The 27,735-nt window shown below is 40.3% G+C and overlaps 1 protein-coding gene across 2 annotated transcripts in view; it reads left to right on the forward strand.

Moving 5' to 3' along the window:
• The first annotated feature begins 10,932 nt into the window (after positions 1-10,932).
• The window catches only part of LOC136856795 (lachesin), a 136,883-nt gene continuing 120,080 nt past the window's right edge, over positions 10,933-27,735 (forward strand). For both annotated transcript variants that reach the window (XM_067134907.2, XM_067134905.2), the window contains exon 1: positions 10,933-11,318. In XM_067134907.2, the coding sequence (XP_066991008.2) occupies positions 11,261-11,318 (58 nt within the window). In that variant the 5' untranslated portion in view covers positions 10,933-11,260. The remainder of the gene's footprint in view (positions 11,319-27,735) is intronic.

Genomic DNA, 27,735 nt, shown 5'->3' on the forward strand with positions numbered 1-27,735 from the left:
TTGCACTCCTATATAATGAAATATGAAATTCTAACTGGGCTCTCGGCCCGATTATACAGGGGCTAATCCCAAGCTACTGAGGTGACTCGAAAGAAGGTTAATTTAATGCATTACAGGAAAGGAAAAACAGTTACGAAATTGTAGTCACCTCAATCCAAGTTAAAGGAGAGCTCGAGAGGGTAACGCACTCTCTATCCCCGATTTACAGTTAGAGACTTTTTGATACTTTACATTAGCCGAAAGAAAGTTTACGTTTTAGAAAACAGGAAATTACATAATTAGAAATTTGAACCTTCCTCTCGCGTAGGTCTTCGGATGTAGCTACAGAAAAATAAGATTGGTGGTCATTACCTTGGCTGGTGGACTGCCTGGCGAAGAATGAGGCACCCCGCCTCCTGTATTAACACACACACTCTCAGAAATACGGCGATCAAAAGACAAGGAAGCTAGAAAAGCCGCAGCTTATATACGCGAGGGGACGGTTCTAGAGGTTTCTGTACTAATACGGACACACCATCTCAATGTTATTGGCAGAATCAAAAGTTACACCGAAAAACCAACAAGAAGCCTGTGATAGGGTGAAAAATAATTATAGAAAAATAGTGATTGGTCAGATTGAAAACCAGCGGAATGAGAGAGAAGTGTTGCAAACCTAGAAATATATAAAAAATAACTGAAAGTTATTTTATTTGGGAATACCTATGAACACAAAATTTCTTTCAATAACAAATTCTTTTACCTTGCACCAGAGTGCATGACCTCAGTTTTTGTAATGGCATCTGTGGAGAAATGGCCAAACTTCTTGATGTAAATCAAAACAAAACAAAATAAAATAAATCCAATCAGTATAGGAAACTTAGAAATGACAAACTTCTTAATTATTCAGTAGTGTCATCTTCTGATTAATGTCCCAAGTAGCAGTTTCACGTTTTGTTCGATAGATAGAGTTCATTAAGGCGCTTCTTTGGATTGAGCGGAGTTGGGATGTACCTCCCGGTAAAGACCTCCCTCCCCCAAAGGTCGTTCCTTGGAGTGACACAGAAGAATTTTGCCAGAGGAAAAACAATTGCATTGAAATTTTTAAGGCGAGAAATATTTTTTTGAAAGTCCTTTTTTAGGAATGTAATTTTTAAATCCACATTTGAAGTGTTTTGGCCATCGTAGAATTCTTAGATATGCCGAATGAGTTTGACGGCAAGGCCTCGCGCCGCTGCCGATACCCAGGTTAGGTCGACCGGACCCGCCCAGTACCTACAGATACACCTCTCCCGCTACTATGAGAGGGGTAGTCGTGGTGATGGTCGCCGCAGATTAGATGTGCATGTCCAGTCCGCAGATGGGTTGGCGGTAGGGTTAGCTCACCTCAGCCCTTGCCGGAAGGATGGAGCTCCAGCGCGCCGTCCACAAAGAGTCTTCACTAGAGTAGAGTGGGCCCATACCCCACTCCGGTATCGCTCGCTAGATGTTGCGCCACGCCCGCCAACGGCTGAGGGGTACTAAAACAATTATATCTGGACGACAGAGATGTTTGCTGGAGCATGCGAGTACAATTTATTTGTTGGTGGTAGAGGGGTGGACGAATAGATGGATGATGGACAGAGTGTGTTAGTAATGCGAGGATTGAGGAGATGGGCCTTGGTAATGACCATCAGGTACTGGCTAACAGGAAATTTCTCGGACGGGAAGGTTTTACAACAATAAAGACGGTACCTACTTATCATAATAGGGGCAGAAAGCCACTCCATTAACATTACTTAATTTTTAAGTTGTACGCTACTTCTTAAAAAGAAAGATAACTTTCGAATCATGCTAATGTTTAGAGGCGTATATAAAATAACCCAGAATTTACACAGGTTTCACCTGAGATAGGTGAACTCGAAATATCCTCTCCGTGGCTGGGTTACTGACCAATAATGTAAACGGTGTTACAAAACACAAAATAACGCACGGCCCATGGAATCTGGGGGCAAGCTTGCCCGCAAGAACAATTTTTTTACCATGACCTGATCTCCGACTTTTAAATTGGTGGGCCTCCGTCTACGATCATATCTTTCCGTATCCTTTTCATGGGATGCCTTTAGGTTGCTTTTAGCCTTCTTCCATAGATCTCTAATATTATCGGGATCTATTGTCTCTGGTAATATGTCATTAAGTGACCACAGATTAGAGTGCGGCGTGTTAGGAACAAATTTTGAACATGAGAGAAGCTGGAGTGAACTTACGGGTCTCACGAACCGCCGAATTGAGAGCAAAAGCCAACCAATGTATATAAGTATCCCATCTGGAATGATCTTCATGATGAAATGCAATTAAAGCAGATCTAAGATTACGATTGACTCGCTCAGCCGGAGATGGTTGAGGGTAATAAGCCGAAGTGGTTACGTGTGATTCAGACAGATCAAAACGTAATGTACGGAATAAGTTAGATGTGAAGGCCTTAGCGTTATCAGAGACTATATATTGACAGGGACCAAGAGAAGCAAATATGGTATTCAAACAAGTAATAGTAGACTGAGCGGTTGCCAGCTTAGTCGGAAATAACAAGGAAAATCTAGTAAAACCATCTACACGCACCAGAATAAATTTATTTGCGTTCCCATTTGATTGTGGTAAAGGTCCGACGTAGTCTATATTTAGACGTTCCATGGGGCGAGACGCTTGACGTGATGACACTAGACCTAGCTTAGTGGACAAGGTGGGCTTACTAAGCAAGCAAGATTCACAAGCATTCACCATTTCTCTAATTTCACCGTCAATACCTTTTTAAATGAATAATTCTCGGATCTTTTCCCGAGTTTTAAAGATGCCTAAATACCCCCCCCTCTAATTGGGTCTCATGACAGTACTCGAAGATCATAGGCACAAGCACAGCTGGAACTGCTACTTTCATCTTTTGATCATGCCTCGGCGGGTAACACAAAACCCCGTTTCTCACCACGTAAGGGACTACATGTTCTGCAGAAGAAAAGGTTTCCATTATAGGAGCCAGCACAGGATCTTCACGTTGGTAGTTTTCAATATCCCGAAATAACATAGAGGCGTCATTTAGAATGGCATTAATGCCCGAAGGTATGGGCGTGGTAAGAGAAGAACTATCTTCCAGTTCGGTCGCCTCCACTTTATGAGATAACATGCGGCTTAGATCATCCGCAACAACATTTTCAGATACTCTGATATGCCTCACATCAAATTGGAAAGCAGAAATCCTGATGGCCCAGCGGGCTATACGACCAGTACGACGAGGCCTAGGTAATACCCAGCTTAAAGCTTGGTTATCTGTTTCTAGGTCGAATTTGACATGTTCCAGATAGAGGTGGAACTCCTCTAGTGCAAACAAAACTGCCAAACCTTCAAGTTCATTGATGGAATAATTGGCCCCTTGAGCCGATAAGGTCCTAGAGGCATAAGCGATGGGTCGCCTTCCGAGTTCCGTTTCCTTAAGAAGGGCAGTAGCATACGCCGATGACGAGGCGTCGGTTTGGACAATGAATTTCCTCGAAATATCTAGCATTGCTAATACAGGGGCGCTACAAGGAGCTAATTTCACATATTCAAAACGGCTTGATGGGACGGCCCCCATTCAAATTTCACACCTTTCATACGCACTAAGGTCAAGGGTGTCGCTCTGTTGGGGAAGTTAGGACTACATTTCCTGAAGAAATTCACCATGTATATAAACCTGGCAATGCTTATGATGTCCCTAGGAGACTTAAAATCACGGATGGCCTGTGTTCTAGAATGTTCAATGGAAACGCCATCGGGCTATATAATATGCCCTAAGAATTACATGGAAGGTTTACCAAAACCTTCCTTAAATAAATTCAGAGTCAACCCAACCTTACGAAGGCGATTGAGTACTTAATTTAGATGATCTAGGTGTTCTTCGAAGGTCCCAGATAATACAATGACATCATCGAGATAGTGATGCAAATATTCAAATTTGATGTCCGAAAAGACCCTATCTAGCAATCTAGTAGAAACAGCTGCACCAGTGGGGAGCCCGAAAGGCACGCGGTTGTACTCATACAAGTTCCAATCCGTGCCAAAAGTCGTTAGATATTTCGATTCTTCAGCTAGAGGTATCTGGTTGTACATCATATATCTGATTAAGATCCAGGATACAAAAGAACTTGACTTTCCGAAACCATGAAAAACAAGAGTGAAGATCAGAAAGGGGCCCAGATTGTAACACCACCTCACTGTTTAAAGCCCTATAATCAATCACAGGCCTGAAACCGCCTTGTGGTTTCGGCACAAGAAAAATGGGCGATGAATACGGCGACTTAGAAGGTCGAATAATACCATCCTTCAACATTCGATCGATAATTTCCTTAAGAACCTTCATTTTAGGTGGGGACGGTGTATAAGGCGGAAACCTAACTGGAGTTGAATCCGTAACCCCAATGTTGTATTCAATAAGGTCAGTAACACAAAGAGTATCAGAAAAAACACCGCGAAAAGACTGACACAATTTACGAATACATTCAGCCTGCTCCTCAGGTAGATGTCTAAGATCTAACAACATCTCATCCTGGGTAGACGAAACAGATGAACACGACACAGAATTACAATTTAAAAGAGGAATCTTTCAATTATTAGCAAATTTGAAGGTGCACATCTTACTCTGAATGTCGAGTACAAGACATGAAATCAGCAGCCCAATATTGCAGGGCAAGACAAATGTTTAGCCACACACAATTTTATTCTCCAGGTGAATTTAGAAATAAGAATTTTAGCAAAAATTAAACCTAGAATTTCTAATGGAGAAGAGTTAGCCGAAACACATTTGACAGAAGACGAACAATAGTCAGGAAACATACAAACAATTCTTAATTTAGAGTACCATTCACCCGAAATAATAGAGCACGCATTCCCAGAGTCTAATAAAGTGGTGGTGGGTTCATTCTTCACTTCAATTTTAAGGAATGGCACGCGTGCGGGGGTCGCTGCCGCAATTCTGAGGCATTCTTTGGGGCCTTCAAGCGATAAATTAGAAGCCACCTTACCATTCCCAGAGTTTTTCCTGGTTCAGCAGGGGCTGAGCCTCGGAAAGTTAAACATGCCGACTCAGCCGATGGCATTAGTCACTTTCTATTATCGAAGTTCGCGGAGGTTGCACCAGAAGTTGAGCAGCAGGAGGTGCTATTGATATTAGTGCAATTCTTGGCGAGGTGAGTAAACGAGCCACATTTAAAATATCCTTGAGATGACCCTGCTCCATTCTTTGTCACACTCGATTTTATCAATGGACATTTATTGAGCAGATGTTCCGTCGAATCACAAGCATAGCATTTGCGTGTGGCGAAAGTTCGGCGAGGTGGAGGCCGAGAACTATTAGAAGACGGACGGGGCTCCTTAGCGACTCGTAGGGTGTCGGCGTACCTTACTCATTCGGCTGAAACATAAATAGCCTCTAACTCTGAAAACGTTCGAGGACGCGATGCAAAACATAGGTAAGACCTACACTGACTGAGCAAAGGTCACGGGAGAGCGCAGCACTGATGCGCAGGTTTGTTGTCTGCGCACCACATGCCCCCTGTGCCAGCGGGAGTTGTATGGAAGACCCTGTGAGCGGTGGCTGTGCATGTGACAGGTGTAACATGGAAGGTCGTCGTGATCTGACACCGTTCGAACGGGGTTTGGTGGCCGGTGCCCGACGGATGGGAAGTACGATTTCGGTAGTGTTGCGGGAATTCGGCTTCACACGATCAACCGTGTCCAGAATGTATCGTGAATGGTTGAATGTGGGTGTCACCGTCCACAACAGACGAACTACCGGCCGTCCAGCCACCCTCGATGACCGTGACCGGCGACATCTGAGACGGATTGTCAATAGTGACAGACGGGCAACCGTGGAACAAATCACGGCTCAATTCAATACAGGCCGTGCTAGACACGTCTCCCATTGGACAATCCGTAGGAACGTTAGGTTATACGATTTTGTGTTCGTTTACTGTTAATCTTTAAGCTGTTCACATCATAGAAGTAGACAGTAAGTGTCTAGTAGATTTAACTTGTATTTTTAAAGAGGAATCTGTTACCAGAAGGTAAAGTCGGTCATGGAACAACCCATTTCTAGCTATATTTGCAATGAGTATGGAAAAAAGTTTTCCCGAGGCTATCACAAGAGACGTCATGAGATATCCTGTAGGACATTTTTTCAATGCAAACATTGTAGAAGAGAGTTCAATAACGCTTACAACGCTCTACGTCACAAAGCCGTGTGTAATGTAGCTTCATAGAGAAAAAATATAAAGATCTCAATCGTATTCAAACAAATACTGATTTATTTTTTAAAACTTCACCTCCGCGAGAGATTTATAATCCCCCCGTGTTGTCTAGGCCAGCTACAAATTCTGTTACTAAGCACACATTTCGAGATAAAGAGAAGCAAGATGATGAGGATGAGGAAGAGGAGGAGTATGAGGGTGCTGATGATAGTGATAAGAAAGGAAAGGGAGAAGAAGAAGAAGAAAAGAAGATATAATTGTTTCTTTGCCATTAGAGCTTTATGATTTTACTCCATTTTCAAAGCCTACTGTACGTTCTGTCGCAGTGCAAACATTTCAAGAAGGGATGCAAGATAAGTAGAAGTAGATTTAGACGATTCCTCACTATCGAAACAAGTCAAGTATGTACCTGGAAACGCTACTGCAGAAGCACGTATTACATCAAAAGAAGTCCCTACACGTCAACTGTCTGCATATAGGCTCAATGTTCACAACAAGCCTCTGTTACCCCATGTAGACGTAAGTAACGGTAAAGACTCCAACGAACTCGTAAAACGTTTGCAACTGCTAAGAGCCTATCAAGATGCTGGTTACACAAAGTATAAAGCAGATATTTTTGAAATAGAAAAATAATTACGTCGTGTGGGTATAATTGAGTAATAGCTCTTCAAAGTAAAGACCTTACTTGCATGCTCTCTCAACAGTACAACAGCCTAAACAGCTTCCTACATTCCCAGCCCTCACCCTCACCCTCACCCTCACCTAAGTCATCCTTCTGTAGTATACAGTGGATCGAGTAGCTATATTGGTACAGATTATTTCCCAACATTCTCCCTTCCTTAGGTTGTTAACTCCGCATCTAGATGTAGAGCCGGTCTCAAGCTCGGATAAAGAAAGGAGAGGCATCCCAAATACTACAAAAATGTAAGCCCTTTTGCCCGTTTACACTTTTTCCCCTTTGCCCTTTAGCCCATTTGCCCTTTAACCCTTTATCTCTTTAACCATTAGGACTTTAGCCCATAAGCCTTTTATCCTTAGGAGGAGGAGGTTCAGGAAGAGGAAGGGCGTGGTGGTTAGGAGGAGAAAGGGTCCTTTCGTCCTTTTGCCCTTCTGATAAGACGTGACTCCTGGGTTCCATTCCCTATCATGTGTGTCGCACGATATTTTCTGTTCAGCATTTTCCAATCCTACAGTGAATGAACTTTATCACTTCTAACAGATTACAAAGTTAGGTTATAACAACATTCTATGTTTTTCTACATCATATCATTCTGATTATGCTTTTCGCTTTAAGCGACTATCCTTCCTCGAGAGCCCTATTGCAGCTCTCCCCCAGGATTAGTCCCACAAGAGCCTATGCATACGCCAGAGCCCCTGCGCTAGACTGTTGTTAGGAAGGGTATCCGGTTAGGAGGATGAAACCCCCGGCATTAGCCAAATACTCGAAAAGCTCTAGCACAGCTCTTCCCAAGTTAGTGCCATAAAGCTAATGTATCACCATTAGCTCCTGTGCTAGACCAGCTGGTGAGAAGGATGAACGATAGGCCAGTTCCTTAAAGTTAGTCTAACATAAGCAATGTTCAGCGGCTATCTTGCCTGGTAGCCCCTGCCTCAGTTCCCAAATGTTAGGTAATAAAACTAATGGGTCATAAGTTACAAGTTGTGAGCCCCTGAGGCAGCTCTCTAGTTAGGTCTATACGTATGGAGTATATCAGCTATCTTACATAGCAGCCCTTGCCTCAGTTCTCGAATGTCAGGCTGATCAATCTAATAGGCCATAAGTTACAAGTTGTAAGCCCCTGAGGCAGCTGTGCAGAGACATGCCTATAAGAAGAATGTAACGCCATTAGCTTCTGCCCATCTCCATAAATTTAGTCTCATATAACCAACGTATAGCAACCACCTTGCCTCGGGGCCGTAGCACTACAAATTTGTACGCAGCCGCCATCTTGCACAATCGCCCCTACGCCGTCTCCTTAAATCACATGTCTCCCCTGAGCCAGCTTTCTCAATAAGAGCCTATGTATAGCCGCCATCATGTGCAGTATCCTCTGGGCTAGCTTTCTCTATAAGAGCGTGTGTATAGCCGCCATCTTGCGCAATCGCCCCTAGGCCGTCTCCTTAAATCTATGTCTTCCCTAGACCAGCCTTTTCCATAAGAGCCTATGTATAGCCGGCATCTTGCGTAGTAGCCTCTTGGCTAGCTTTCTCCATAAGAACTCGTGTTTAGCGGCCATCTTGCGCAATCGCCCTTAGGCCATCTCCTTAAGTCCTATGTCACCCCTTGACCAGCTTTCTCCATAAGAGCCTATGTATAGCGGCAATCTTGCGCAGTAACATCTGGACCAGCTTTCTCCATAAGAGCCCTGTATAGCCGCCATCTTGCGCAATCTCCCCTAGGCTGTTTCCTTAAATCCTATGTCTCCCCTGAGCCAGCTTTCTCCATTAGAGCCTATATATAGCCGCCATCTTTCGAAGTAGCCTCTGAGCTAGCTTTCTCCATAAGAGCCTGTGTAGAGCCACCATCTTGCGCGATCGCCCCGAGGCCGGCTCCTTAAGTCCTATGTCTCCCTGAGCCAGCTTTCTCCGTAAGGGCCTATGTTGTATAGCTGCCATCTTGCGCAGTAGCCTCCGTGCCAGCTTTCTCCATAAGAGCCCGTGTATTGGCGCCATCTTGTGCAATTGACGTCGGGAAGGGCAGCCTGCTGATGAGAAGGAGGGTGGTTAGGCCCGTACAAGATAGCGACTGTCCAGGTCGGAAAGGGCGTCTGCCTGTAAAACCGAAGTTAGACCCTTCCAAGGTGGCGACTGTCGACATCGGCAAGGGCATCTGGCCGTAAAACTAGGTCCCATAAGATTAGGCTCCTCCGAGATGGCGACTGTCCACGTCGGGAAGGGCATCTGGTCAAAAAATAGGTCGTGTGAGGTTACGTCCCTCCAAGATGGCGACTGTCCACATCGGGAAGGGCATCTGGTCGTAAATGTAGGTCCTGTGAGGTTAGTCCTCTCCATGATGGCGACTGTCCACGTTGGTAAGCGCATCTGTTCGCAAAACTGAGGTTAGCCCGCTCCAAGATGTCGACTGTGACGTTAGGCTCGTTCTCTAATGCAAATTCGCGAATCGGAATAATCATACTACTATACTAGTGGTCAATGACCTCTGGTGTGAACGCGCATATGTGCACTACTAGAGGTGGCAGTGGCGTAGATGAAAATTGTCCTGGAACTGGCCCTGCAATATTACTCAGCACACATATTTCCACACATGTTGAGATGATATAAATGAATCACACTCAAAATGTGTTACTGATTTCTTTTTTTTTTTTTTTTTGCTAGGGGCTTTACGTCGCACCGACACAGATAGGTCTTATGGCGACGATGGGATAGGAATGGCCTAGGAGTAGGAAGGAAGCGGCCGTGGCCTTAATTAAGGTACAGCCCCAGCATTTGCCTGGTGTGAAAATGGGAAACCACGGAAACCATTTTCAGGGCTGCCGATAGTGGGATTCGAACCTACTATCTCCCGGATGCAAGCTCACAGCCGCGCGCCTCTACACGCACGGCCAACTCGTCCGGTGTTACTGATTTTAACTTACTCCAAACACATAAATTAATACAAAAAGGTCGCCATCTAATACACACGCTCTTTTTCCAGGGTTAGTTACTCTGTATGTATGTAAGTTCAGTCCGTCAGCTATGCCGCTTGGTGGGATCCTCAACAGCTCTGCCATCAGCTGTCATAGATGGCCTAGGCATCACTGAAGAGGCGTTAGATAAACATACGGTAATAATTAGCCGCAGATTGGAAAGTGAAGAAGAGACGCCTACAAGGGAAATGAGGATGAGGTAGTTTTCCGTTGCTTTCCTTACCGAGCCGGAGTTGTTATTACATGTCAGTCTGCCAAGCCCACTGAAATGCATACACCAACCGACCCTATGAGCAACATTTTCACACCATTCATAGCCGGGACTGGCTGCATAAGGATTGGCATTAGTAGCATCGCTCATACCTCAGTCACTTTCATATTGTCAAAGCCAAGGATAAGACAAAGAGAGATCTATGAAAGTAACATCATTGCTCTAGCCTATACCAGAAGATATAGTGCACTGTAAACACTAGGTCCTGCCAGCAAAGGCATTTACTCTAGTTCCTCGATATTTCTCAGTCCTAATCTACTGAATTTGGCTAAGCACTAGACTCCAGCTCTCGTATATGTTAGTATAGTCATTGTAGAGCCGGGGTTCGAACCCGGGACCTCAAGGAGCACAAATAAGAATTTTAACCACTATGCAATGAGGCGGTCATGTGCAAGTATGTCCAAGGGCACTATCCCACTGCGGATTTTGGACTCCATCCTCCAAATTTCTATACATTTTCTGAAACAATACTAATGTTTTCTTATTGGAAATAACCTGACAAATAATGCATAAAAAGTATAACGGTATTCTTTACGCAATTAGGCCTATTGTCTTTAGGTGTTTGACTCCATTCTCTTTCTTTGTTTTAAACAGTATCTGATCTCTAACATGTTCTGTTCTTTGTTCATTTCGTATATTCCTGTTTTTTTTTTTTCCTACGAACACTGAGAACTGTTAGTAGTGGAAACATTCAAAGTCTTGTGAGGTTTACTTCGAGTCTTTAAAATTCACAGTTTTTCTTCAAACAATTCGTTACAAAACTAATTGGAAGAAATTGGGATTATATTGTCCGGGGGAATATTTTTTCGTCAGTTGCGTTAATGACCATTGGTAGACGTGATAGGGAGTTGTCCTCTGCGTTATTTACGCTTGAATCCTTGAATGAGAACTGAGGACGACGCCCGGTGGTGAAAGACTGTTACTTGACACTGATGACAATTTGTTGTTTACATGAGTGGACTTAGCAAGAGAACAGGAATTTGCCTTATATTATTTTGGATAGGTAGGACTTGCCGTTGTTAGTGTTTGGAATGATCACAGTAACGTGTTAAGAGACAGAAATTACAACTACTGTACATATTATTGCGAAGGAGGTGCAAGACAACATCAGGATGTTTAAATCTTGCAGAGCATTCACTGCCGCTGTATTTTATGTGTTAGTTTCTGTTGGTAAGTATATCACTTGGATCTTAATACCTACGTTATTCAATTAGAGAAGGAATACAATTTAATTTTCTAGTTTTAGAAGATCGTTCAGGAAATAATTTAACATTTTTCAGGTTTCTTACATAATTAGAACTGTTCTTAAAATATCGATTTTCATGGTAATCGTCGAACTTTAAACCATTTTATTACTAGCTGGACGAAGTGTTTATCACACGAGCAGGCCAAAGCAAGAATGAGATAGGGTACTTAAAATGTCAGCAGTACTGGTAACCAATTAACAGAGTTCCTGAAATGATGGACATATTAGATTCCACACTATGCAGAAAGTGTGATTAACCTTACAGTGTATTTGTGATTAATTCTGCTTGTGCTCCAGTGTTCAGGAATACACAACTTACTGCTTGTACCGAGCATGTTGGTCACGTTGATGTAGCAGCTTATTTGGGAGATGGTAGGTTGGAACCCCACTGTCGGCAGCCCTGGAGGTGGTTTTTTTGTTATCACACCTTAATTAAAGCCATGGTCACATCCTTCCCAAAAACGAAACCCTTTTGTATCCCATAAGACCTGCCTGTGTTGGTATGACATAAAATAATTGCAAAAAGAATAAAAACCCTACTGTTTGAACCTGGCATGTGAGGTTACTGGGCTCTGTGTCAGTAAGGCTAACAACCTACCTCATAGATATTTGACCTAAGTCTATTAATAATAAAAATAATCGTATGGCCTTGGCTACCATTTGCAGACATTTCAATTTTTTTTTCTGTAAAATAATTTTCCGCCTTGTCAATACTTTATACACTTTATTCTATTTAATTACCGTATATGTAGGCCTACATGTTTCGAGAGCCTCCGCTCTGTTCCTCAGCGGTGCCAAATACTAATTATCTTAGGACTGTGGTTCATTGGTATAATATTTCAATTATATATTAAAATATATGAATTTTAAATTAGTTACAATATTACTCTAAGTTTTTCTTTTGCCTATTTACATTGTCATTTGTTGCATATTTTACCAGAATTTTACCAATCATAAATGATAAAATCTAATTAAATTAATCTCTCTATGTTAATTTATGTCCTTATTTATATCTGAAAATAGTAACTCTTCATCTTCTATAAAATCTATAAATTTAGTCTCTATCCTGAGTTATAAAATAACAATAATAAATAGCCACTTTGTAAATTAAATTAATAAACTACATTTATGAAGTTAGTCATTTTTTAAAAATATTTCTTCTCTCTTCTTTCTTGACGTCTGCTTTAATTTTCTAGAAGAGAGCTCTTCTTTCTTGACGTCTGCTTTAATTTTCTAGAAGAGAGAAGAAATATTTTTTAAAAATGTAGTTTATTAATTTAATTTACAAAGTGGCTATTTATTATTATTATTTTATAACTCAGGATAGAGACTAATTTTATAATTTTATAGAAGATGAAGAAAGAGTTAGGCCTACTATTTTCAGATATAAATAAGGACATAAATTAACATAGAGAGATTAATTTAATTAGATTTTATCATTTATGATTGGTAAAATTCTGGTAAAATATGCAACAAATAACAATGTAAATAAGCAAAAGAAAAACTTAGAGTAATATTGTAACTAATTTAAAATTCATATATTTTAATATATAATTGAAATATGATACCAATGAACCATAGTCCTAAGATAATTAGTATTTGGCACCGCTGAGGAAGAGAGCGGAGGCTCTCAAAACATGTAGGCCTACATATACGGTAATTAAATAGAATAAAGTGTATAGAGTATTGACAAGGCGGAAAATTATTTTACAGAAATTTGTATATAAGTCAATACGGACCAAAATGGTGAAAATAGTCAATTCGATATTCCAATTTGACGCCATCTGGCTGTCTGCTTGTCAATTTCGATGTTCTGTTTTACTCTTAGGCCTACTAGATGGCAGACCGAGTAAACTGAAACTCTCTTGGGTGTCTATCGCTGAGATTTAATGAATTTTGTCGGGTAACCCCAAATGTATCACGAAAGATCGTTTACATGGCGACATCGTACAACATGGAGTATCAAATGGATTTTTTTTCGCCCTTCAAAAATCTGACTGCCTCTGCCGGGTTTGAACCTGCTATCTTGGGATCTGGAGGCACCTAAGTCTATTAACAGCACCCCTTGAAAATTGCACTCGCTCACTTCCCAGTGGCGAGTTAGTCTTTACTGAAAAGAGAAAAAGGATCACTAATCAATTCGTAACAAGTTGAGCAGAAGCAATGTTCATTGCTTGAAGTGCTGCCCTGATCATTGAATCATTTATTTGGTATTAAACAACTAGTGCAGTATCCTTTGACATAGTACCTTAATATATACCGGTTCAGATATTTTCCATATAAATTAAACGAGCTTACTGCAATGATAAAACTGTAGCCTATACATCTCAAAATATCTTGTATGCCAATGGAAACACTCATGTATTAATATAAATTCATGCTCTCTAAAAACTACACAGTTATATTCAAGTAAATTGACAGATAAGCAAGTAACAAAAAATTAATCATAATATTGTTAAAAAAAAATGCCCATTGGCAGTGCAGTGATGGTGTTGTCCATCGACACTCTAAATCAGTCCATCTCTGCTTTGAATCCTGATAACATCTGGCAGAGTACTCTCATTCAGTTCAAAGTGTAGGGGCCATTCAAATGAAATCAGAACAATAAAAAATGTTAAAGATATCGCCCATGAATCCAGTTATACATAGTGCATTTATATAACTACTAGATTTATATGTACATTATATTTAAACAAATACGGTGGAAAACCATACCACTTCTGAAGATACAGAAACCTTGAAATTAAAACTCGAAGTTAAGTGTAGACCGCTCCATTCTCTTCAGTGCACTCCTGTAGTACCATGGCTTTGATACAGTAGAGAATGAAGTATGTACCACGAGCCACACTATGGATTTCTTGTGCCTGCCTCAACGTAACACCATCAATTTTATGGCGATAAGGAAATTCTTTAGTTGGCATTATTTTTTTATTGATGGTGATACAAATGAGAAATGTTTTTGCTATCAGAATGCCTTCAGCTAAAGAATAGGGTTAAAGAAGGACAGATATCTTCAGAGGGATTAGGCAAACTATTAAAAATTCTACACAACTTTCCTGAGTTCTGAGGTGAACCAAATAAAGTTTTTACGGTGTTGCGTGCATTGCAGTAACAACACTATTTTGTGAATGAGGATTCAGCTTCGTTAACAGGATAAAAAGGAGGCAGGGACTTTTCCTGGATGTCACCAACCCTAGTGTAGCAATAGACAGGTGGTAATTTTTGTCAGACAGTGCCATGTCACTGGCCACAAGACCAAACACTCCAGATCCAGCTAGGCAAGGCATGAGGGATAAGTCTGCAAAGTAATTTTTTATATAATAAATCAGCACTCTTCAAACTACAATCCGTGCACAAAGAGGTCCATGGGTTGTCCGAGAACAGCAATACCCGTTGAATTGATAGGATAGCCTTCAAAAAACTTCAGTAAATATATTATTGATCCTACAGTTCGGTGTGAATCGGATGCCAACCAGTCCAGTGATGTACATGAAGAAAAGATCATCATTTACGAACCAACTATCCCCCTTCTACCGATGTGAATATGGCCTGGATAACATCGATGTGATAGGCCTCATGATTGGGGCAAGAGGAACCAGAATCGTTGACGAAGAATGTGGTCCTCAAAGCCATGAAAGGTTTACTATCAATAAGGAGACTTCATCTACGTTAGTCATTAATGTATTCACTATAGCCTACTTTGTCCTCATGGGGGAAGAGTTTATTCTCTGAATAAACTTATATAGCCTATATGTGGAACAAAAATAATGCAAATTGGCATCATAAATAAAGAAGTGCAGTACATTTTGGTTTATGCTGAATGTTAAAAATATATTTTTCCGACTCCCATCCCCCATGTTCTGGCAAGTGAGAAATACGGGCAATTTTCGAGGGATGATTAATGTGGTAATACTTCCAAAAGGTCTACATGGAAATTTAATTTCGGTAAAGGTATAACCTATGGTACAGTGTCCCAGCAGCATGAATTAGGTACATAGTTTAGGAATACGATTCTGAAGAAACATTACCTCGTATAATATGTAGAAAAGACAGATTTGATCATTGCCTAAGCTAGGGATCCACCAACCTGCCCCTCAAAATATACTTACTTTCATAGCTAAATATAAGATCTTGTGCAGCATCTTCAAAACCTCCTGAGAAATGAGTCACTGCCATTGGCTGAAATTTTTAGAATTATCTCACTCCCAGAATTCAACACAGATTACCAACACTGAACAATAAAGACTTCTTTGTTGTGAGGCCAGTGGTCTGACACAAAACATTTTTATTGTGTGGGTTTTGTCACTATTCAGAACATGCGCAGACCAGTAAAAAATCCACCACACACTCACACTTTCTTTTTAGACAAAAGTTCATAATTGTGTGGTCACCAGGAAGAAGAGAACATTGTCATGTACATATCTTCTTCTATATATTAAAAGTATTTATGAAAACGAAAGTCAGTCAGTCCAGCCATTCTATCCGGTCGATTTCCTTCATTTTAGTTTTAAAGGTATTCATGCACAAATTTGTCATCAGGTACTATAAATTCCTTATTTCCACCTTCCTCAAATTATTTCATTTTTTCAATTTTTTGTATCTTTGAAGTAGTTATATCTTTGGTTCTAATTGAGGCACAGAGTTCGTTTTGGCCTAAGAACACTCAGTGGATCAAGCTCTTCCATTTCAGCTCTTAACTATTCAAATTGGTTGATAGGCCTACTGAGGAAGGTTATGAGTGCACATTCAATTTGACGTTTTATTTCTTCAACATTTTTTTCTCATTGAAGCAATTACATCTTTCGTTCTAATTAAGGTACGCAGTTTGTTTTGGTCTAAAAACACTCAGTGGATCAAGCGCTTTCTTTTGAGGTAATAACTACTTAAATTGGTAGATTCTGAAAAAAGTTATGAGTACATTTGTCTCCATGACGAAGATCGTTGATGGACTTTTTAACAGTTCAGCGCGTGGTGTTATTCCAAGGAATGTTTAATTCAATTTATTTGTGTGATGTATTTTCAAGTGTTTTATTGACTTAATATTACATTCTATTACCACAGCAGATCATGTGCTTTATTTCATTAACTCGAAACTTTGCAAATACATCTGTGAGGATAGTAACCAACAACATCATACTTTGTACATTGCGGGCGGAGCCAGCGGGAAACTGCTACTTTGTAATATTCATTGCTACTTTGCGATTTTGCTGAGATTTAGGAATATACAAGATACTGCTTGATGATGGCCTGTGAAGTCATGGAGTTCTGTCAGTAAGGCTAATAACCTCCTTCACAGATATTTGGCAATATTTTAAAAAGATAATTATACCTACCCCTCTTCCTCTTTCATATCATCCTGATTCTCCTTCTTTGTGCTCCCTGTGGATTCCAGTCTTGTCCTGCTGTCTTGATTGCTCCTTCCGAATTTTTTAGGGTGTGTCCACTCTACTGCCATTACCTATTTTTGACTTCAACTGCTACTGGCTCCTACTTTGTAGTTTCCCACAGGTCTTAATTTGGCAAATGATCAGACCCTTGTGTATTGTGGTGTTGGTGATTATTGTTTTACAAGAGGAAGTACAACTGAGCAACCATCCTTTATTAACACTAATCAGAGGGGAAAAAATGAAAGGGGTCTGGCACTTTGAAAAATGAAGGTATCAGTTAAAGAAAGACGAGGGCCACGAAGGGCGTGAAAATGAAAAATTCCCTAGGATTTGTAAACCTAATACCGTCGGGGTTGAAAAAGAATTGATCAAGGGAGGTCGGATAAGATAGATGACAGTGAGGAGCCTGGCACAAGTAAGTGGAAGCAATGCCAGGACACAGCTAAGGGCCTCGTGGTTGCCAATGTATAGTACGCGCACCTTTTAGTGATACGTGCTCACCCTAGTGCTGAATTGGTCGATCTCGGTTATCTTCGAGATTTGTATTGGCAACCTTTGAAACACAAACTATGAATCGCTTACGGATTGCTCTGCGACATCTGGCATACACTTTACGAAGTAGTACTGTTGTTGTTTACACAGCAAATCCAAACTATAGAATTCATGCTTGGAATAAGATTCGCATTGAGAAATGTTATATAATGTTAAATAATGTATGTGTGACACAGTTGTTGGCGTAAGATAATAAATGTTTAGAAAATTCATATTGATCGATCATATTATCGATTCGATTCAGATTTCATTTCCATTCAGTTGGCAGTATTACCGGAACGGGAGAGCTCCCTCCTTACTCCTCAACCCCGTACAAAGAAATATCACTAAAAGGTGCGCAGGCTATACACACCCAAGTTAAGAGCCCCTGGGACCTCTTTTAGACACCTTGCAACAGGTACGGGATACTGTGGTTATTATTCTACCCACAGGGGGGGGGCATCGTTTATTCAAGATATAGTGCAGTCATATGTTCATAAAGACAGACATATATTCACTTTCCCGCTTGTACCCTTCTGCTGATCTCCTTATCCAATCTTGCATTATTTCACTTCCCAAATATTTGAAGTATTCAACAACCTCAAGATTTCGTCCCCTGGTACTAACTATTCCTCTTCCTTCTCTTTCTCTTTTTGTCATCACCATTGTTTTTCTCTTCTCCACACTGATTATCATACAGTCTTTCTCAATATTGTCTCTTAAAGCCTCTAGTTTTATTTGCACTTCTGTATTGTTGAGTCCCCAGATCACTGTCATCTGCAAACAACATTATTTTCATCTCCCGTCCATTGCCTTTCTTTCCTTTAGAATTTCATCCATAACCATTATAAACATAAGTGGAGACAATACACTTCCCTGTCTTAGTCCAGTTTGGTTTCTAAACCAGTCTGTTCTCCCCACTGAAGTCGGGATACAACTGGAAGAATTCTTATTCACTATTTCCCTTGATTGCCTTCCACATTCTTTATTTCCAGGGTTTCCCACACCTTTTCTCTATTAACACTATCGTATGCTTTCTCCTCCCCTGTGAACCATGTGATCTTGCCACGGTGGGGAGGCTTGTGTGTCCCAATGAAGCAGATAGCCGAGCCACAGGTGCAACCAGATCTGATGGGTATCTGTCGAGAGACCAGACTTAACGAATGGTTCATCGAAAGGGGATAGCAGCCTTTCGGAAGTTGCAAGGGCGGCGGTCAGGTGATTGACTGATACGGTCTTGTAATAATACTGAACATGGCTTAGCTGTGTTGATACTGCTACACGGCTGAAAGCAACGGGAAACTACAGCCGTAACTAACTCCTGAGGACATGCAGCTCTCTCTGTATGAATGATGTACTGATAATAGCTTCCTCCTGGGTAAAATATTCCAGAGGTAAAATAGTCCCCCATTCGGATCTCTGGGTGGGGACTATACAAGAGGGGGCAATCATCAGGAAGATGAATACTGACATTCTGTGAGTCGGAGCGTGGAATATTAGAAGTTTGAATCGTTGTGGTAGGTTAGAGAATCTGAAAAGGGAAATGGTTAGACTAAAGTTAGATGTAGTTGGTATAAGTGAAGTACGTTGGCAGGAAGAGCAGGATTTTTGGTCAGGCGACTACAGAATTATCAACACAAAATCAAACAGAAAATGCAGGAGTTGGTTTAATAATGAATAATGAAATAGGGCAGTGGGTAAGCTACTCGATCAGCATAGTGAAAGGATTATTGTTATCAAGATAGACACCAAACCAATGCCCACCACAGTAGTGCAGGTCTATATGCCTACTAGTTCAGCAGATGATGAAGAAATCGAAAGAATATATGAAGAGATAGAAGATTTGATACAATATGTAAAAGGTGACGAGAATCTAATTGTACTTGGAGACTGGAATGCAGTGGTAGGCCAAGGAAGAGAAGGTAATACTGTAGGAGAGTTTGGATTGGGACATAGGAATGAAAGAAGAAGTCGGCTGGTTGAATTTTGCACCGATCATAATTTAGTCCTTGCTAATATTTGGTTCAGCCCTTTCCTGTCCCATCGTCGCCATAAGACATATCTGTGTCGGTGCAACGTAAAGCCAATAGCAAAAAAAAAAAATTAAAATTAAAATACTTGGTTCAACCACCACAAAAGAAGGCTGTATACGTGGACGAGACCTGGAGACCCTGGAAGGTATCAAATAGACTTCATCATGATTAGACAGAGATTCAGAAACCAGGTGTTGGATTGCAAAACTTTCCCAGGAGCAGACATGTATTCTGACCATAACTTGTTGGTCATGAAATGCCACCAGAAGTTGAAGAAATTGAAGAAAGGAAGGAATGAAAGGAGATGGGATGTAGACAAGTTGAAAGAAAATAGTGTGAGGGACTGTTTCAAGGAACATGTTGCACAAGGACAAAAGTAAAAGGATGGAGAAAACACAATGGAGGAAGAATGGACAGTCTTGAAGAATGAGGCCTTCTAGGGTTGCTGAAGAAATGATAGGAAGAAAGGTAAGAACACCTAGGAATCAATGGATAACTCAGGAGGTACTAGACCTGATTGATGAACGACGAAAGTACAAGAATGCAAAAAATGAAGAGGGTAGAAAGGAATACAGGCGATTAAAGAATGAAGTGGATAGAAAGTGCAGGACAACTAAGGAAGGATGGCGGAAGAAGTGCAAGGATGTTGAAGGTTGTATGGTCCTAGGAAAGGTAGATGCTGCATGAGGAAAGTTAAGAAAACCTTCGGAGATAGGAAAACTAGGTGTATGAATATTAAGAGCTCAGAGGGAAAACCAGTTCTAGTGAAAGAAGACAAGCCCGGAAGATGGCAGGAACATATCCAACAGTTGTATCAAGGTAAAGACGTAGATGATATGGTTCTGGAACAAGAGGAGGCTGTTGATGCTGATGAAATGGGGGACCCAATTTTGAGGTCAGAATTTGACAAGAGCTTTGAGAGACCTAAATAGGAACAAGGCACCTGGAATTGATAACATTCCTTCTGAATTACTGACTCTTCGGAGAAACCAGCATGGCGAGGTTATTCCATTTAGTATGTAAGATGTATGAAACAGGAGAAGTGCCGTCCGATTTTCAGCAAAATGTTGTTATACCTATTCCCAAGAAAGCCGGTGTTGACAAATGTGAAAACTACCGAACCATTAGTGTAGTATCTCACGCCTGCAAAATTTTAACACGTATTATTTACAGAAGAATGGAAAGACAAGTTGAAACTGAGTTGGAAGAAGATCAATTTGGGTTCAGGAGAAACGTAGGAACACGTGAAGCAATCCTGTCTTTATGTCTGATCTTAGAGGATCAAATTAAGAAGGACAAGTCCACATATATGGTGTTTGTAGATCTTGAAAAGGCATTTGATAATGTTGATTGGACCCATCTATTTGAGATTCTCAAGGTAATCGGGATCAAATACAGAGAACGAAGAATTATCTACAATCTTCATAAAAATCATTCGGCAGTCATAAGAATTGAGAGCATTGCAAAAGAAGCAGCAATCCAGAAAGGGGTGAGGCAAGGTTGCAGTTTGTCTCCCCTACTTTTCAGTATTTCTATAGAACAGGCAGTAAAAGAAATCAAGAATTTGGAAAGGGAATCACAATCCAAGGGGAGGAAATCAAATCCCTGAAATTTGCTGATGATATTGTTATTTTATCTGGAGAAATTGCTGAATGGTATTGACAGACTCTTGGGTAAGGAGTACAAGATGAAGATAAATAAGTCCAGAACAAAATTAATGGAGTGCAGTTGAACAAAGTCAGATGATGCAGGAAATAATTAGGAAATGAAGTCTTATAGGAAGTAGATGAATATTATTGTTTGGGTAGTAAAATACTAACTATGGCAGAAGTAAGGAGGACATAATATGCAGACTAACACAAGCAATTAAGGCCTTTCTTAAGAAAAGAAATTTGCACACTTCAAACATTTATATAGGAATTAGAAAGATGTTTTTGAAGACTTTCGTCTGGAGTGTAGCATTGTATGGAAGTGGAACATGGACGGTAACTAGCTCAGAAAGAAAGGGAATAGAAGCTTTTGAAATGTAGTGTTACAGAAGAATGCTGAAGGTGAGATGGATTGATCAAATCACGAATGGAGAGATACTGAATCGAATTGGTGAGAGGAGATCAATTTGGATAAATTTGACCAGAAGAAGAGAGAGAATGATAGGACACATCTTAAGACAATCAGGACTTGTGCAGTTGGTTGTTTTTTTTGCTAGTGGCTTTACGTCGCACCGACACAGATAGGTCTTATGGCGACGATGGGATAGGAAAGGCCTAGGAGTTAGAAGGAAGCAGACGTGGCCTTAATTAAGGTACAGCCCCAGCATTTGCCTGGTGTGAAAATGGGAAACCACGGAAAACCATATTCAGGGCTGCCGACGGTGGGATTCGAACCCACTATCTCCCGGATGCAAGCTCACAGCCGCACGCCTCTAACCACATGGCCAACTCGCCCGGTGCAGTTGGTTTTGAGGGAAGTGTAGGCGGTAAGAATGGTAGGGGTAGACCAAGATATGAATATGACAAGCAGATTAGAGCAGATGTAGGGTGCAGCAGTTACGTAGAAATGGAAAGGTTAGCACAGAATAGGGTGGCATGGAGAACTGTATCAAACCAGTCTATGGACTGATGACTTAAACAACAACAACAACAACAACAACATGCCTTCTCTAGATCAAGGAATGCCATTACCAGATCTTTTCCATATTTCCATTGTTTTCCATAGTAGTCTCATGGTAAATATAGGGTCTATTGTTGACCTGCCCTGTTGAAATCCATACTGCTATTCTTCTACATTTCTTTCCACCATTCCCCCTTTCTATTATTTTCCCCATTACACCTTTACATTAAACATCAGTTACTTGCTTTTACCTCCATATATACCTTAACAGCCTATAAAACCAATGTAGACCAATAGGTCCTGCTGCCTTTGTAATTTCCACACACATTTCATTCATCCCTGCTGCTTTTCCTGTTTTCATTTGTTTAACAGCCATTTCCACCTCTGCCATTGCATTATCATTCTCCATTTTTGGATCATCCTGATTTACCACTACACTCTTCTGCATCATTTCTCACATTCACAAGTTTATCGAAATAATCTTTCCACCTATTCTTTATCTCCTCTGGGTCTGTTATTACATTGCCACTCTGTTCCTTCACTTGTTTTGTATAGATTTTTATTCTCCCTTATTTTTAATCAATCCATACAACATCCTTCTTCCACCATTTACGTCTTTTCCAATTCTTGTGTGAATCTCTCCCAACATTTTTTCTTTTCCTCATTTACCATGTTTTACACTTACTTTTAATTTCCTGATACTTATTCTTACTTCCTTCTTTCCTACTTGTATTCCATTCTTGCCACACTTTCTTCTTTTGTTTAACAACCTCCTACACCTTTTCATTCCACCAAGGTGTCTCCTTTTTCTTCACTCTTGCCTAAGTTCTGCCACAAATCTTCTCTGTACAACTTAAAAACATGTTTTTAAATTTGGCCCATTCTTCTTCTATACTTTCTATTTCTGATATAGGGATGTGCTATTTTAATTCCTCCTGAAATTTCTCCTCATTTCTTTTAATTTCCATACTTTTATTTTCTTCTGTCTTATTTCTTTTACTCTCACAATTTTAGCTAATTTCAACTTTGCCACCACTACTCTGTGGTCTCCCTCAAATGCCTCATCTGGTAGTGTTGTTACATTCATTAACTGTTTACAATTTATTTTCTCAACCAAACAATAATCAATAACTGTTTTTTCCTTCTTTCACCCCAGCCATATCTAGTGATCCATTTTTCTTCTTCGTAAACCAAGTGTTACCCACAATCATTCCATTTCTCTCACAAAAATCAATCGGCTTATCTCCCTCACTGTTTCTTTTTTCATATCCAGATGGACCAATCACTTCTTTACCAATTCTGTAATTTCCAACCTGCACATGGAGGTGGAGGTCTCCTATGACTATCACTTCCACATCAGTGATTACTTCCTCGAGTGTCTTCAAGAATTCCTTTATATCTTCCTCACTGTTTCCAATTTGGGGTGTATAAACTTGGATAAAATCTTTCACTCCTTCTTCCGTCCTCCGTCATACTTTTGATTATTCTGTCACTAACGTAGTCTACCCTATCCACATTTTCATCCAGGATTTTAACAATTGCTCCTACTCCATTCTTTGCCTCACCTCCTTCACTCCAGTGTAGGGTGTACCCTCTGCCCATCCTCTTCACTCCCTTTCCCTCCACTTGACCTCACTCAGTCCCATCATTGCAACATTCTCCCTCCATAAAATCAATCAACTCTTCTAATTTTCCTGTCAGGGTCATCATCCTAATCATCATATGCAGTTTCCAGCTCCTTACATGGAGAACAGACACCCATGCAGCTGCCCCTAACATGGGAAACAAATGCTGCTGGTGAATAGTGAACTCCTACTATTCCTCGAGTACTGGGCTGCCTCTTCCGCAATCTCCACTGTTCCAGAATCCATCTTCTCTGCTGTAGATTCCGTTAAGGTCTTCGCACTTAACCCTGAGCTGGGACCCTTACCAGATGCTGCACACTGGGTCAGTGTGCTCTGGGACTCGCATAGGTAGGGGCATCACTCCCTGGGCAGGGCTGCCTCTGAAGAGGGTCCTTACCTGCTACAGAACTTTTCTAACATATTTGCATTAATTTTCATCTTCTTGAATGGCGGAATGCAATTCAAATGACTGCTAATGTTACTTCAGTAAGAACTGTGTTGGGTAGATCTCTGGATGGTAACCTATATTGGCGTTGAGGAAGAAACACTGGCCCATGTCCTAGGAGCGTGCCCACATAGTGACGTACTGAGAAATTATCTGCACCATCAAATATCTTTAATCACAGATCAACTTCAGAGAAAAGGTTATACCATTTATGAAGAAGTCCATAGCATAACATCAGATGGCAGCACTAGATGAGACATGATTGCTCTTGAAAATACAGTACCGTAGCAAGGAAAAAGGCTATATATTAAACTCAGCTATCAGGTTTGAGCATCATAACAGCCAACCAGAAGAAGTAGATGCTGAGAAGAACATTTACATTGCAACAGCCCTCTTCTACAAAAATAAATACCATCTACAAGGGACTGAAGTGATTGGGCTGATGCATGGAGCACACTGTACGGTACTAATATTCTTCGTGAATTTCTGAAAGAAGTTTGGCTTGCCAAAAAAATGGAATGCAAGACATTGTATGTAATGTAATCTGTAGTTCAGTTGGGAGTTGTAAAATCCCAGCTAGACAGAAGTAATACCCAGCATACAGTGTATTTATGCAGAGTATAAATTTACAGCAATATTGGCCTATATAATGTATTAGCTCCTTTTGTCCACAATAGCAACCTGTAAATGCAGGAAGTTGGTGGTTCCACAATAAATCTTCTCTCTCTCTCTCTCCGTAATATCCAACCCTACCAACTTAGTCTCTTCCTACAACTGTTTCAATTTCTCTTTCATATCCTTTTATCTTTGAGCCAAAGTGCACATATCAGCAAACTCAAGATATCCAAATCTCTCTCATATCCCACTTGGATTCCTCTCTTCATTCTACTGATGGTTTATCTAATTATTCTGTCAAGAATCAACAGAAATGTAGTCTGAGACAAGTACAGCCTTGTTTAAGCAGAGTTAATTTCAAAGTGTTTGGTGAGTTTTGCCTCATGGGGTACTTGACATCAGAGTCCTTTGTATGATGCATGTCTCAATATTATTCAGAATCTTTGGAGCAGAGCTATATACTATAGCAACGTTTTCCACATGACTCTTTCGTTGAGTGAATCAAAAGCCCTTTCCAAAATCATTAAATTTCAAGTACAAGGGTTTCTGCCATTTTGCACACTTCTCTAAGATAATTCTCTAAGTGTTTAGTAGATTTATACAGCTCCTATGGTTTCAAAATCCTGTCCGCTCCTTCCGTAAATGTATGTCTAATATCCTTCATTCGATTCATTATTACAGTATTAGATATCTTGCTTCTACTTTTGTTCTCTGAAAACCATGTACTTCACACTCATTTTTAGGTAGGTATCCTTAATATTCTTCAACTCTGCTGTAATTTAAATTCTTCTTTAACTTTTAGTTCCTGTACCTTAACCTTCTACTCGAAAGACCTCTCAAAATAACACTTGCGGCATCTCCAAAAACCGTCAAAAGAAGTTAGTGGGACGTAAAACAAATATTATTATTATTATTATTAAATAACACACGTTAAGATAGGTCTTGGAGACAGGGTTTATTTAACTGCTGACACCACGTAAAATCCAGGTGTGTTTAGCTGATGATAATATATTGTAAACCATGAAAAGCACATTTTACGATAAATTAGTATACTCTAAGGGTATTAACTGGTAGAGAAAATAGTCACAATTGCAAACTTTAAGCTTAAGGTTACAGGAAAAATGCAGTGTTATTTTACAAATTATTTTCAGGTGATATTAGTATACTTCCACTCCAACACCGCACTGTAACTAACAAGTCACCTAGATCTTATGAACAATATCGGCAGGTTTTGAAGGAACATTCCAAACATAATGCTTTTGTACATCTAATGTTCTTGTATGCAGTTTTCCTCTTCTTCTGGTATGGGCACGTGCTGCAAGTCTTCCTCTTCTCAAGTCTGTCAGTTATCGTGCCTTTTGCATTAGGCAGATCATCCCAGGTTAAGGACTTCTCGAATACTGTTCATCAACTTAAGTGGTAAGTTTGTTGTGGAAACTCGTTTGGCAAGATTATATTCCACCATTTCCATCCCAAATTCATGAACGAAGTCAAACCTCTTCGCAGTTTTGTTCCCTGAGGAGCACAAATATAGAATACAGCTATTGACCATAGCTATATTGGGCAAAGAAAAGAATACTTCCATGGGCCATTGCCGGGTTCTTCTTTTAAATGAATAATTTGCGCACTTCATGTCAAGTGTATCTCCACACCAGATTTAGATGCATTGTAGTAACTGTTGATTTCTTGCATTCCATTTTCATCTTCACTTCTGCTGTGATGCATTGATGAAATAAAGATTACAGCTCTATTCTTCTTTGGAATGATAGACAACAGTGTCAAGTCCTTAGTAAATCCATATATGGTATGGATGTTGATTCCCGTCGGGAATATAGCGGAATTAACCTTTCTGTAAGGTGGTGGCTGGAATTCCTTAGGGATCTCTCTTTTGTTTTTCCTCATAATTCCCACGTATGATAGTACCTGATTTTTTAAACATGCTTGCCAGTTCCACAGATATAAACCAATTGTCTCCTATTATATTGCGATTGGTTTTCTGCGCAATCTTTGTAACTCTCAAGACGGACTCTGTTGGCTTTCCTAATTTATGTTCTTCACCTGTAAGACCTATCCCATCAGCATTTTTACCTGTGTAAATGTAGGCATTATACAAGTATGAACACTTAGCATCTGTTGAGCACACTACGTCTATCCCATATTTTGTTGGTTTCTTTGGCATGTATACTTTAAATGGACGTCTACCCCTGAATGCCGGGCTGAGTAGCTCAGTTGGTTGGGCGCGATGGCCTTCTGACCCCCAACGTGGCAGGTTTTATCCTGGTTCAGTCCAGTGGTATTTGAATGTGCTCAAATACATCAGCCTCGTGTTGGTAAATTTACTGGCACATAAAAGAACTCCTGCAGAACAAAATTCCGGCACCTCGGCGTCTCTGAAAACTGAAAAGTGTTAGTTGGGCGTAAAGCCAATAACATTATTATTATTATTATTATTATTATTATTATTATTATTATTATTATTATTATTATTATTATTATTATTATTATCTACTCCTAAATGGTATAAGCATCTCGTCTACACAAACATTTTCTCCCAGGATGAGCAGCTTTTGGCAGTTGCCCAAAAATTTCTCAAAGATTGTGGAGATTGGAGCCATGAGATCTGTCTTCCTCTTGGTTTCTCTGTCTCTAGAGTCGTCAAAGCAAAGAATGAGTAGAGGGATCTCGAACCTCTTTACTGACATTGTAGGGGGCCGATGACCTTAGGATGTTAGGTCCCTTTAAACGACAAGCATTATCATCACTGACCTTGTACACTGATAAATTGGACATCCTGATGGTCCACTAGAAAACAAAGAGTGCATATCCAACAGAATTGGTGTCCCTATAATTAGAAAAGTTTGATAGATTTTGAGTTTTACCCCATACGTTTGATAGTTTTTGGTTTGTCCATAGAACAGTTTCATTTATCATATAATCATCCAAAAGTAAGTTGCAGATATCTGTAGAAGTTGCTTTATTACCCAATGCTTTAGCAGGGTCAGTAAGACCAGGCAGACCTCAAATAATTTTGTGTGCAGGTGTTTTTCTAGATTGAGTTTGCAGCTGGCTGAACCAAACAAATTTATTTTTACCTA

This window comes from Anabrus simplex, chromosome 1 (assembly GCF_040414725.1).
Source record: "Anabrus simplex isolate iqAnaSimp1 chromosome 1, ASM4041472v1, whole genome shotgun sequence".
Classification (NCBI taxonomy): Eukaryota; Metazoa; Arthropoda; class Insecta; order Orthoptera; family Tettigoniidae; genus Anabrus; species Anabrus simplex.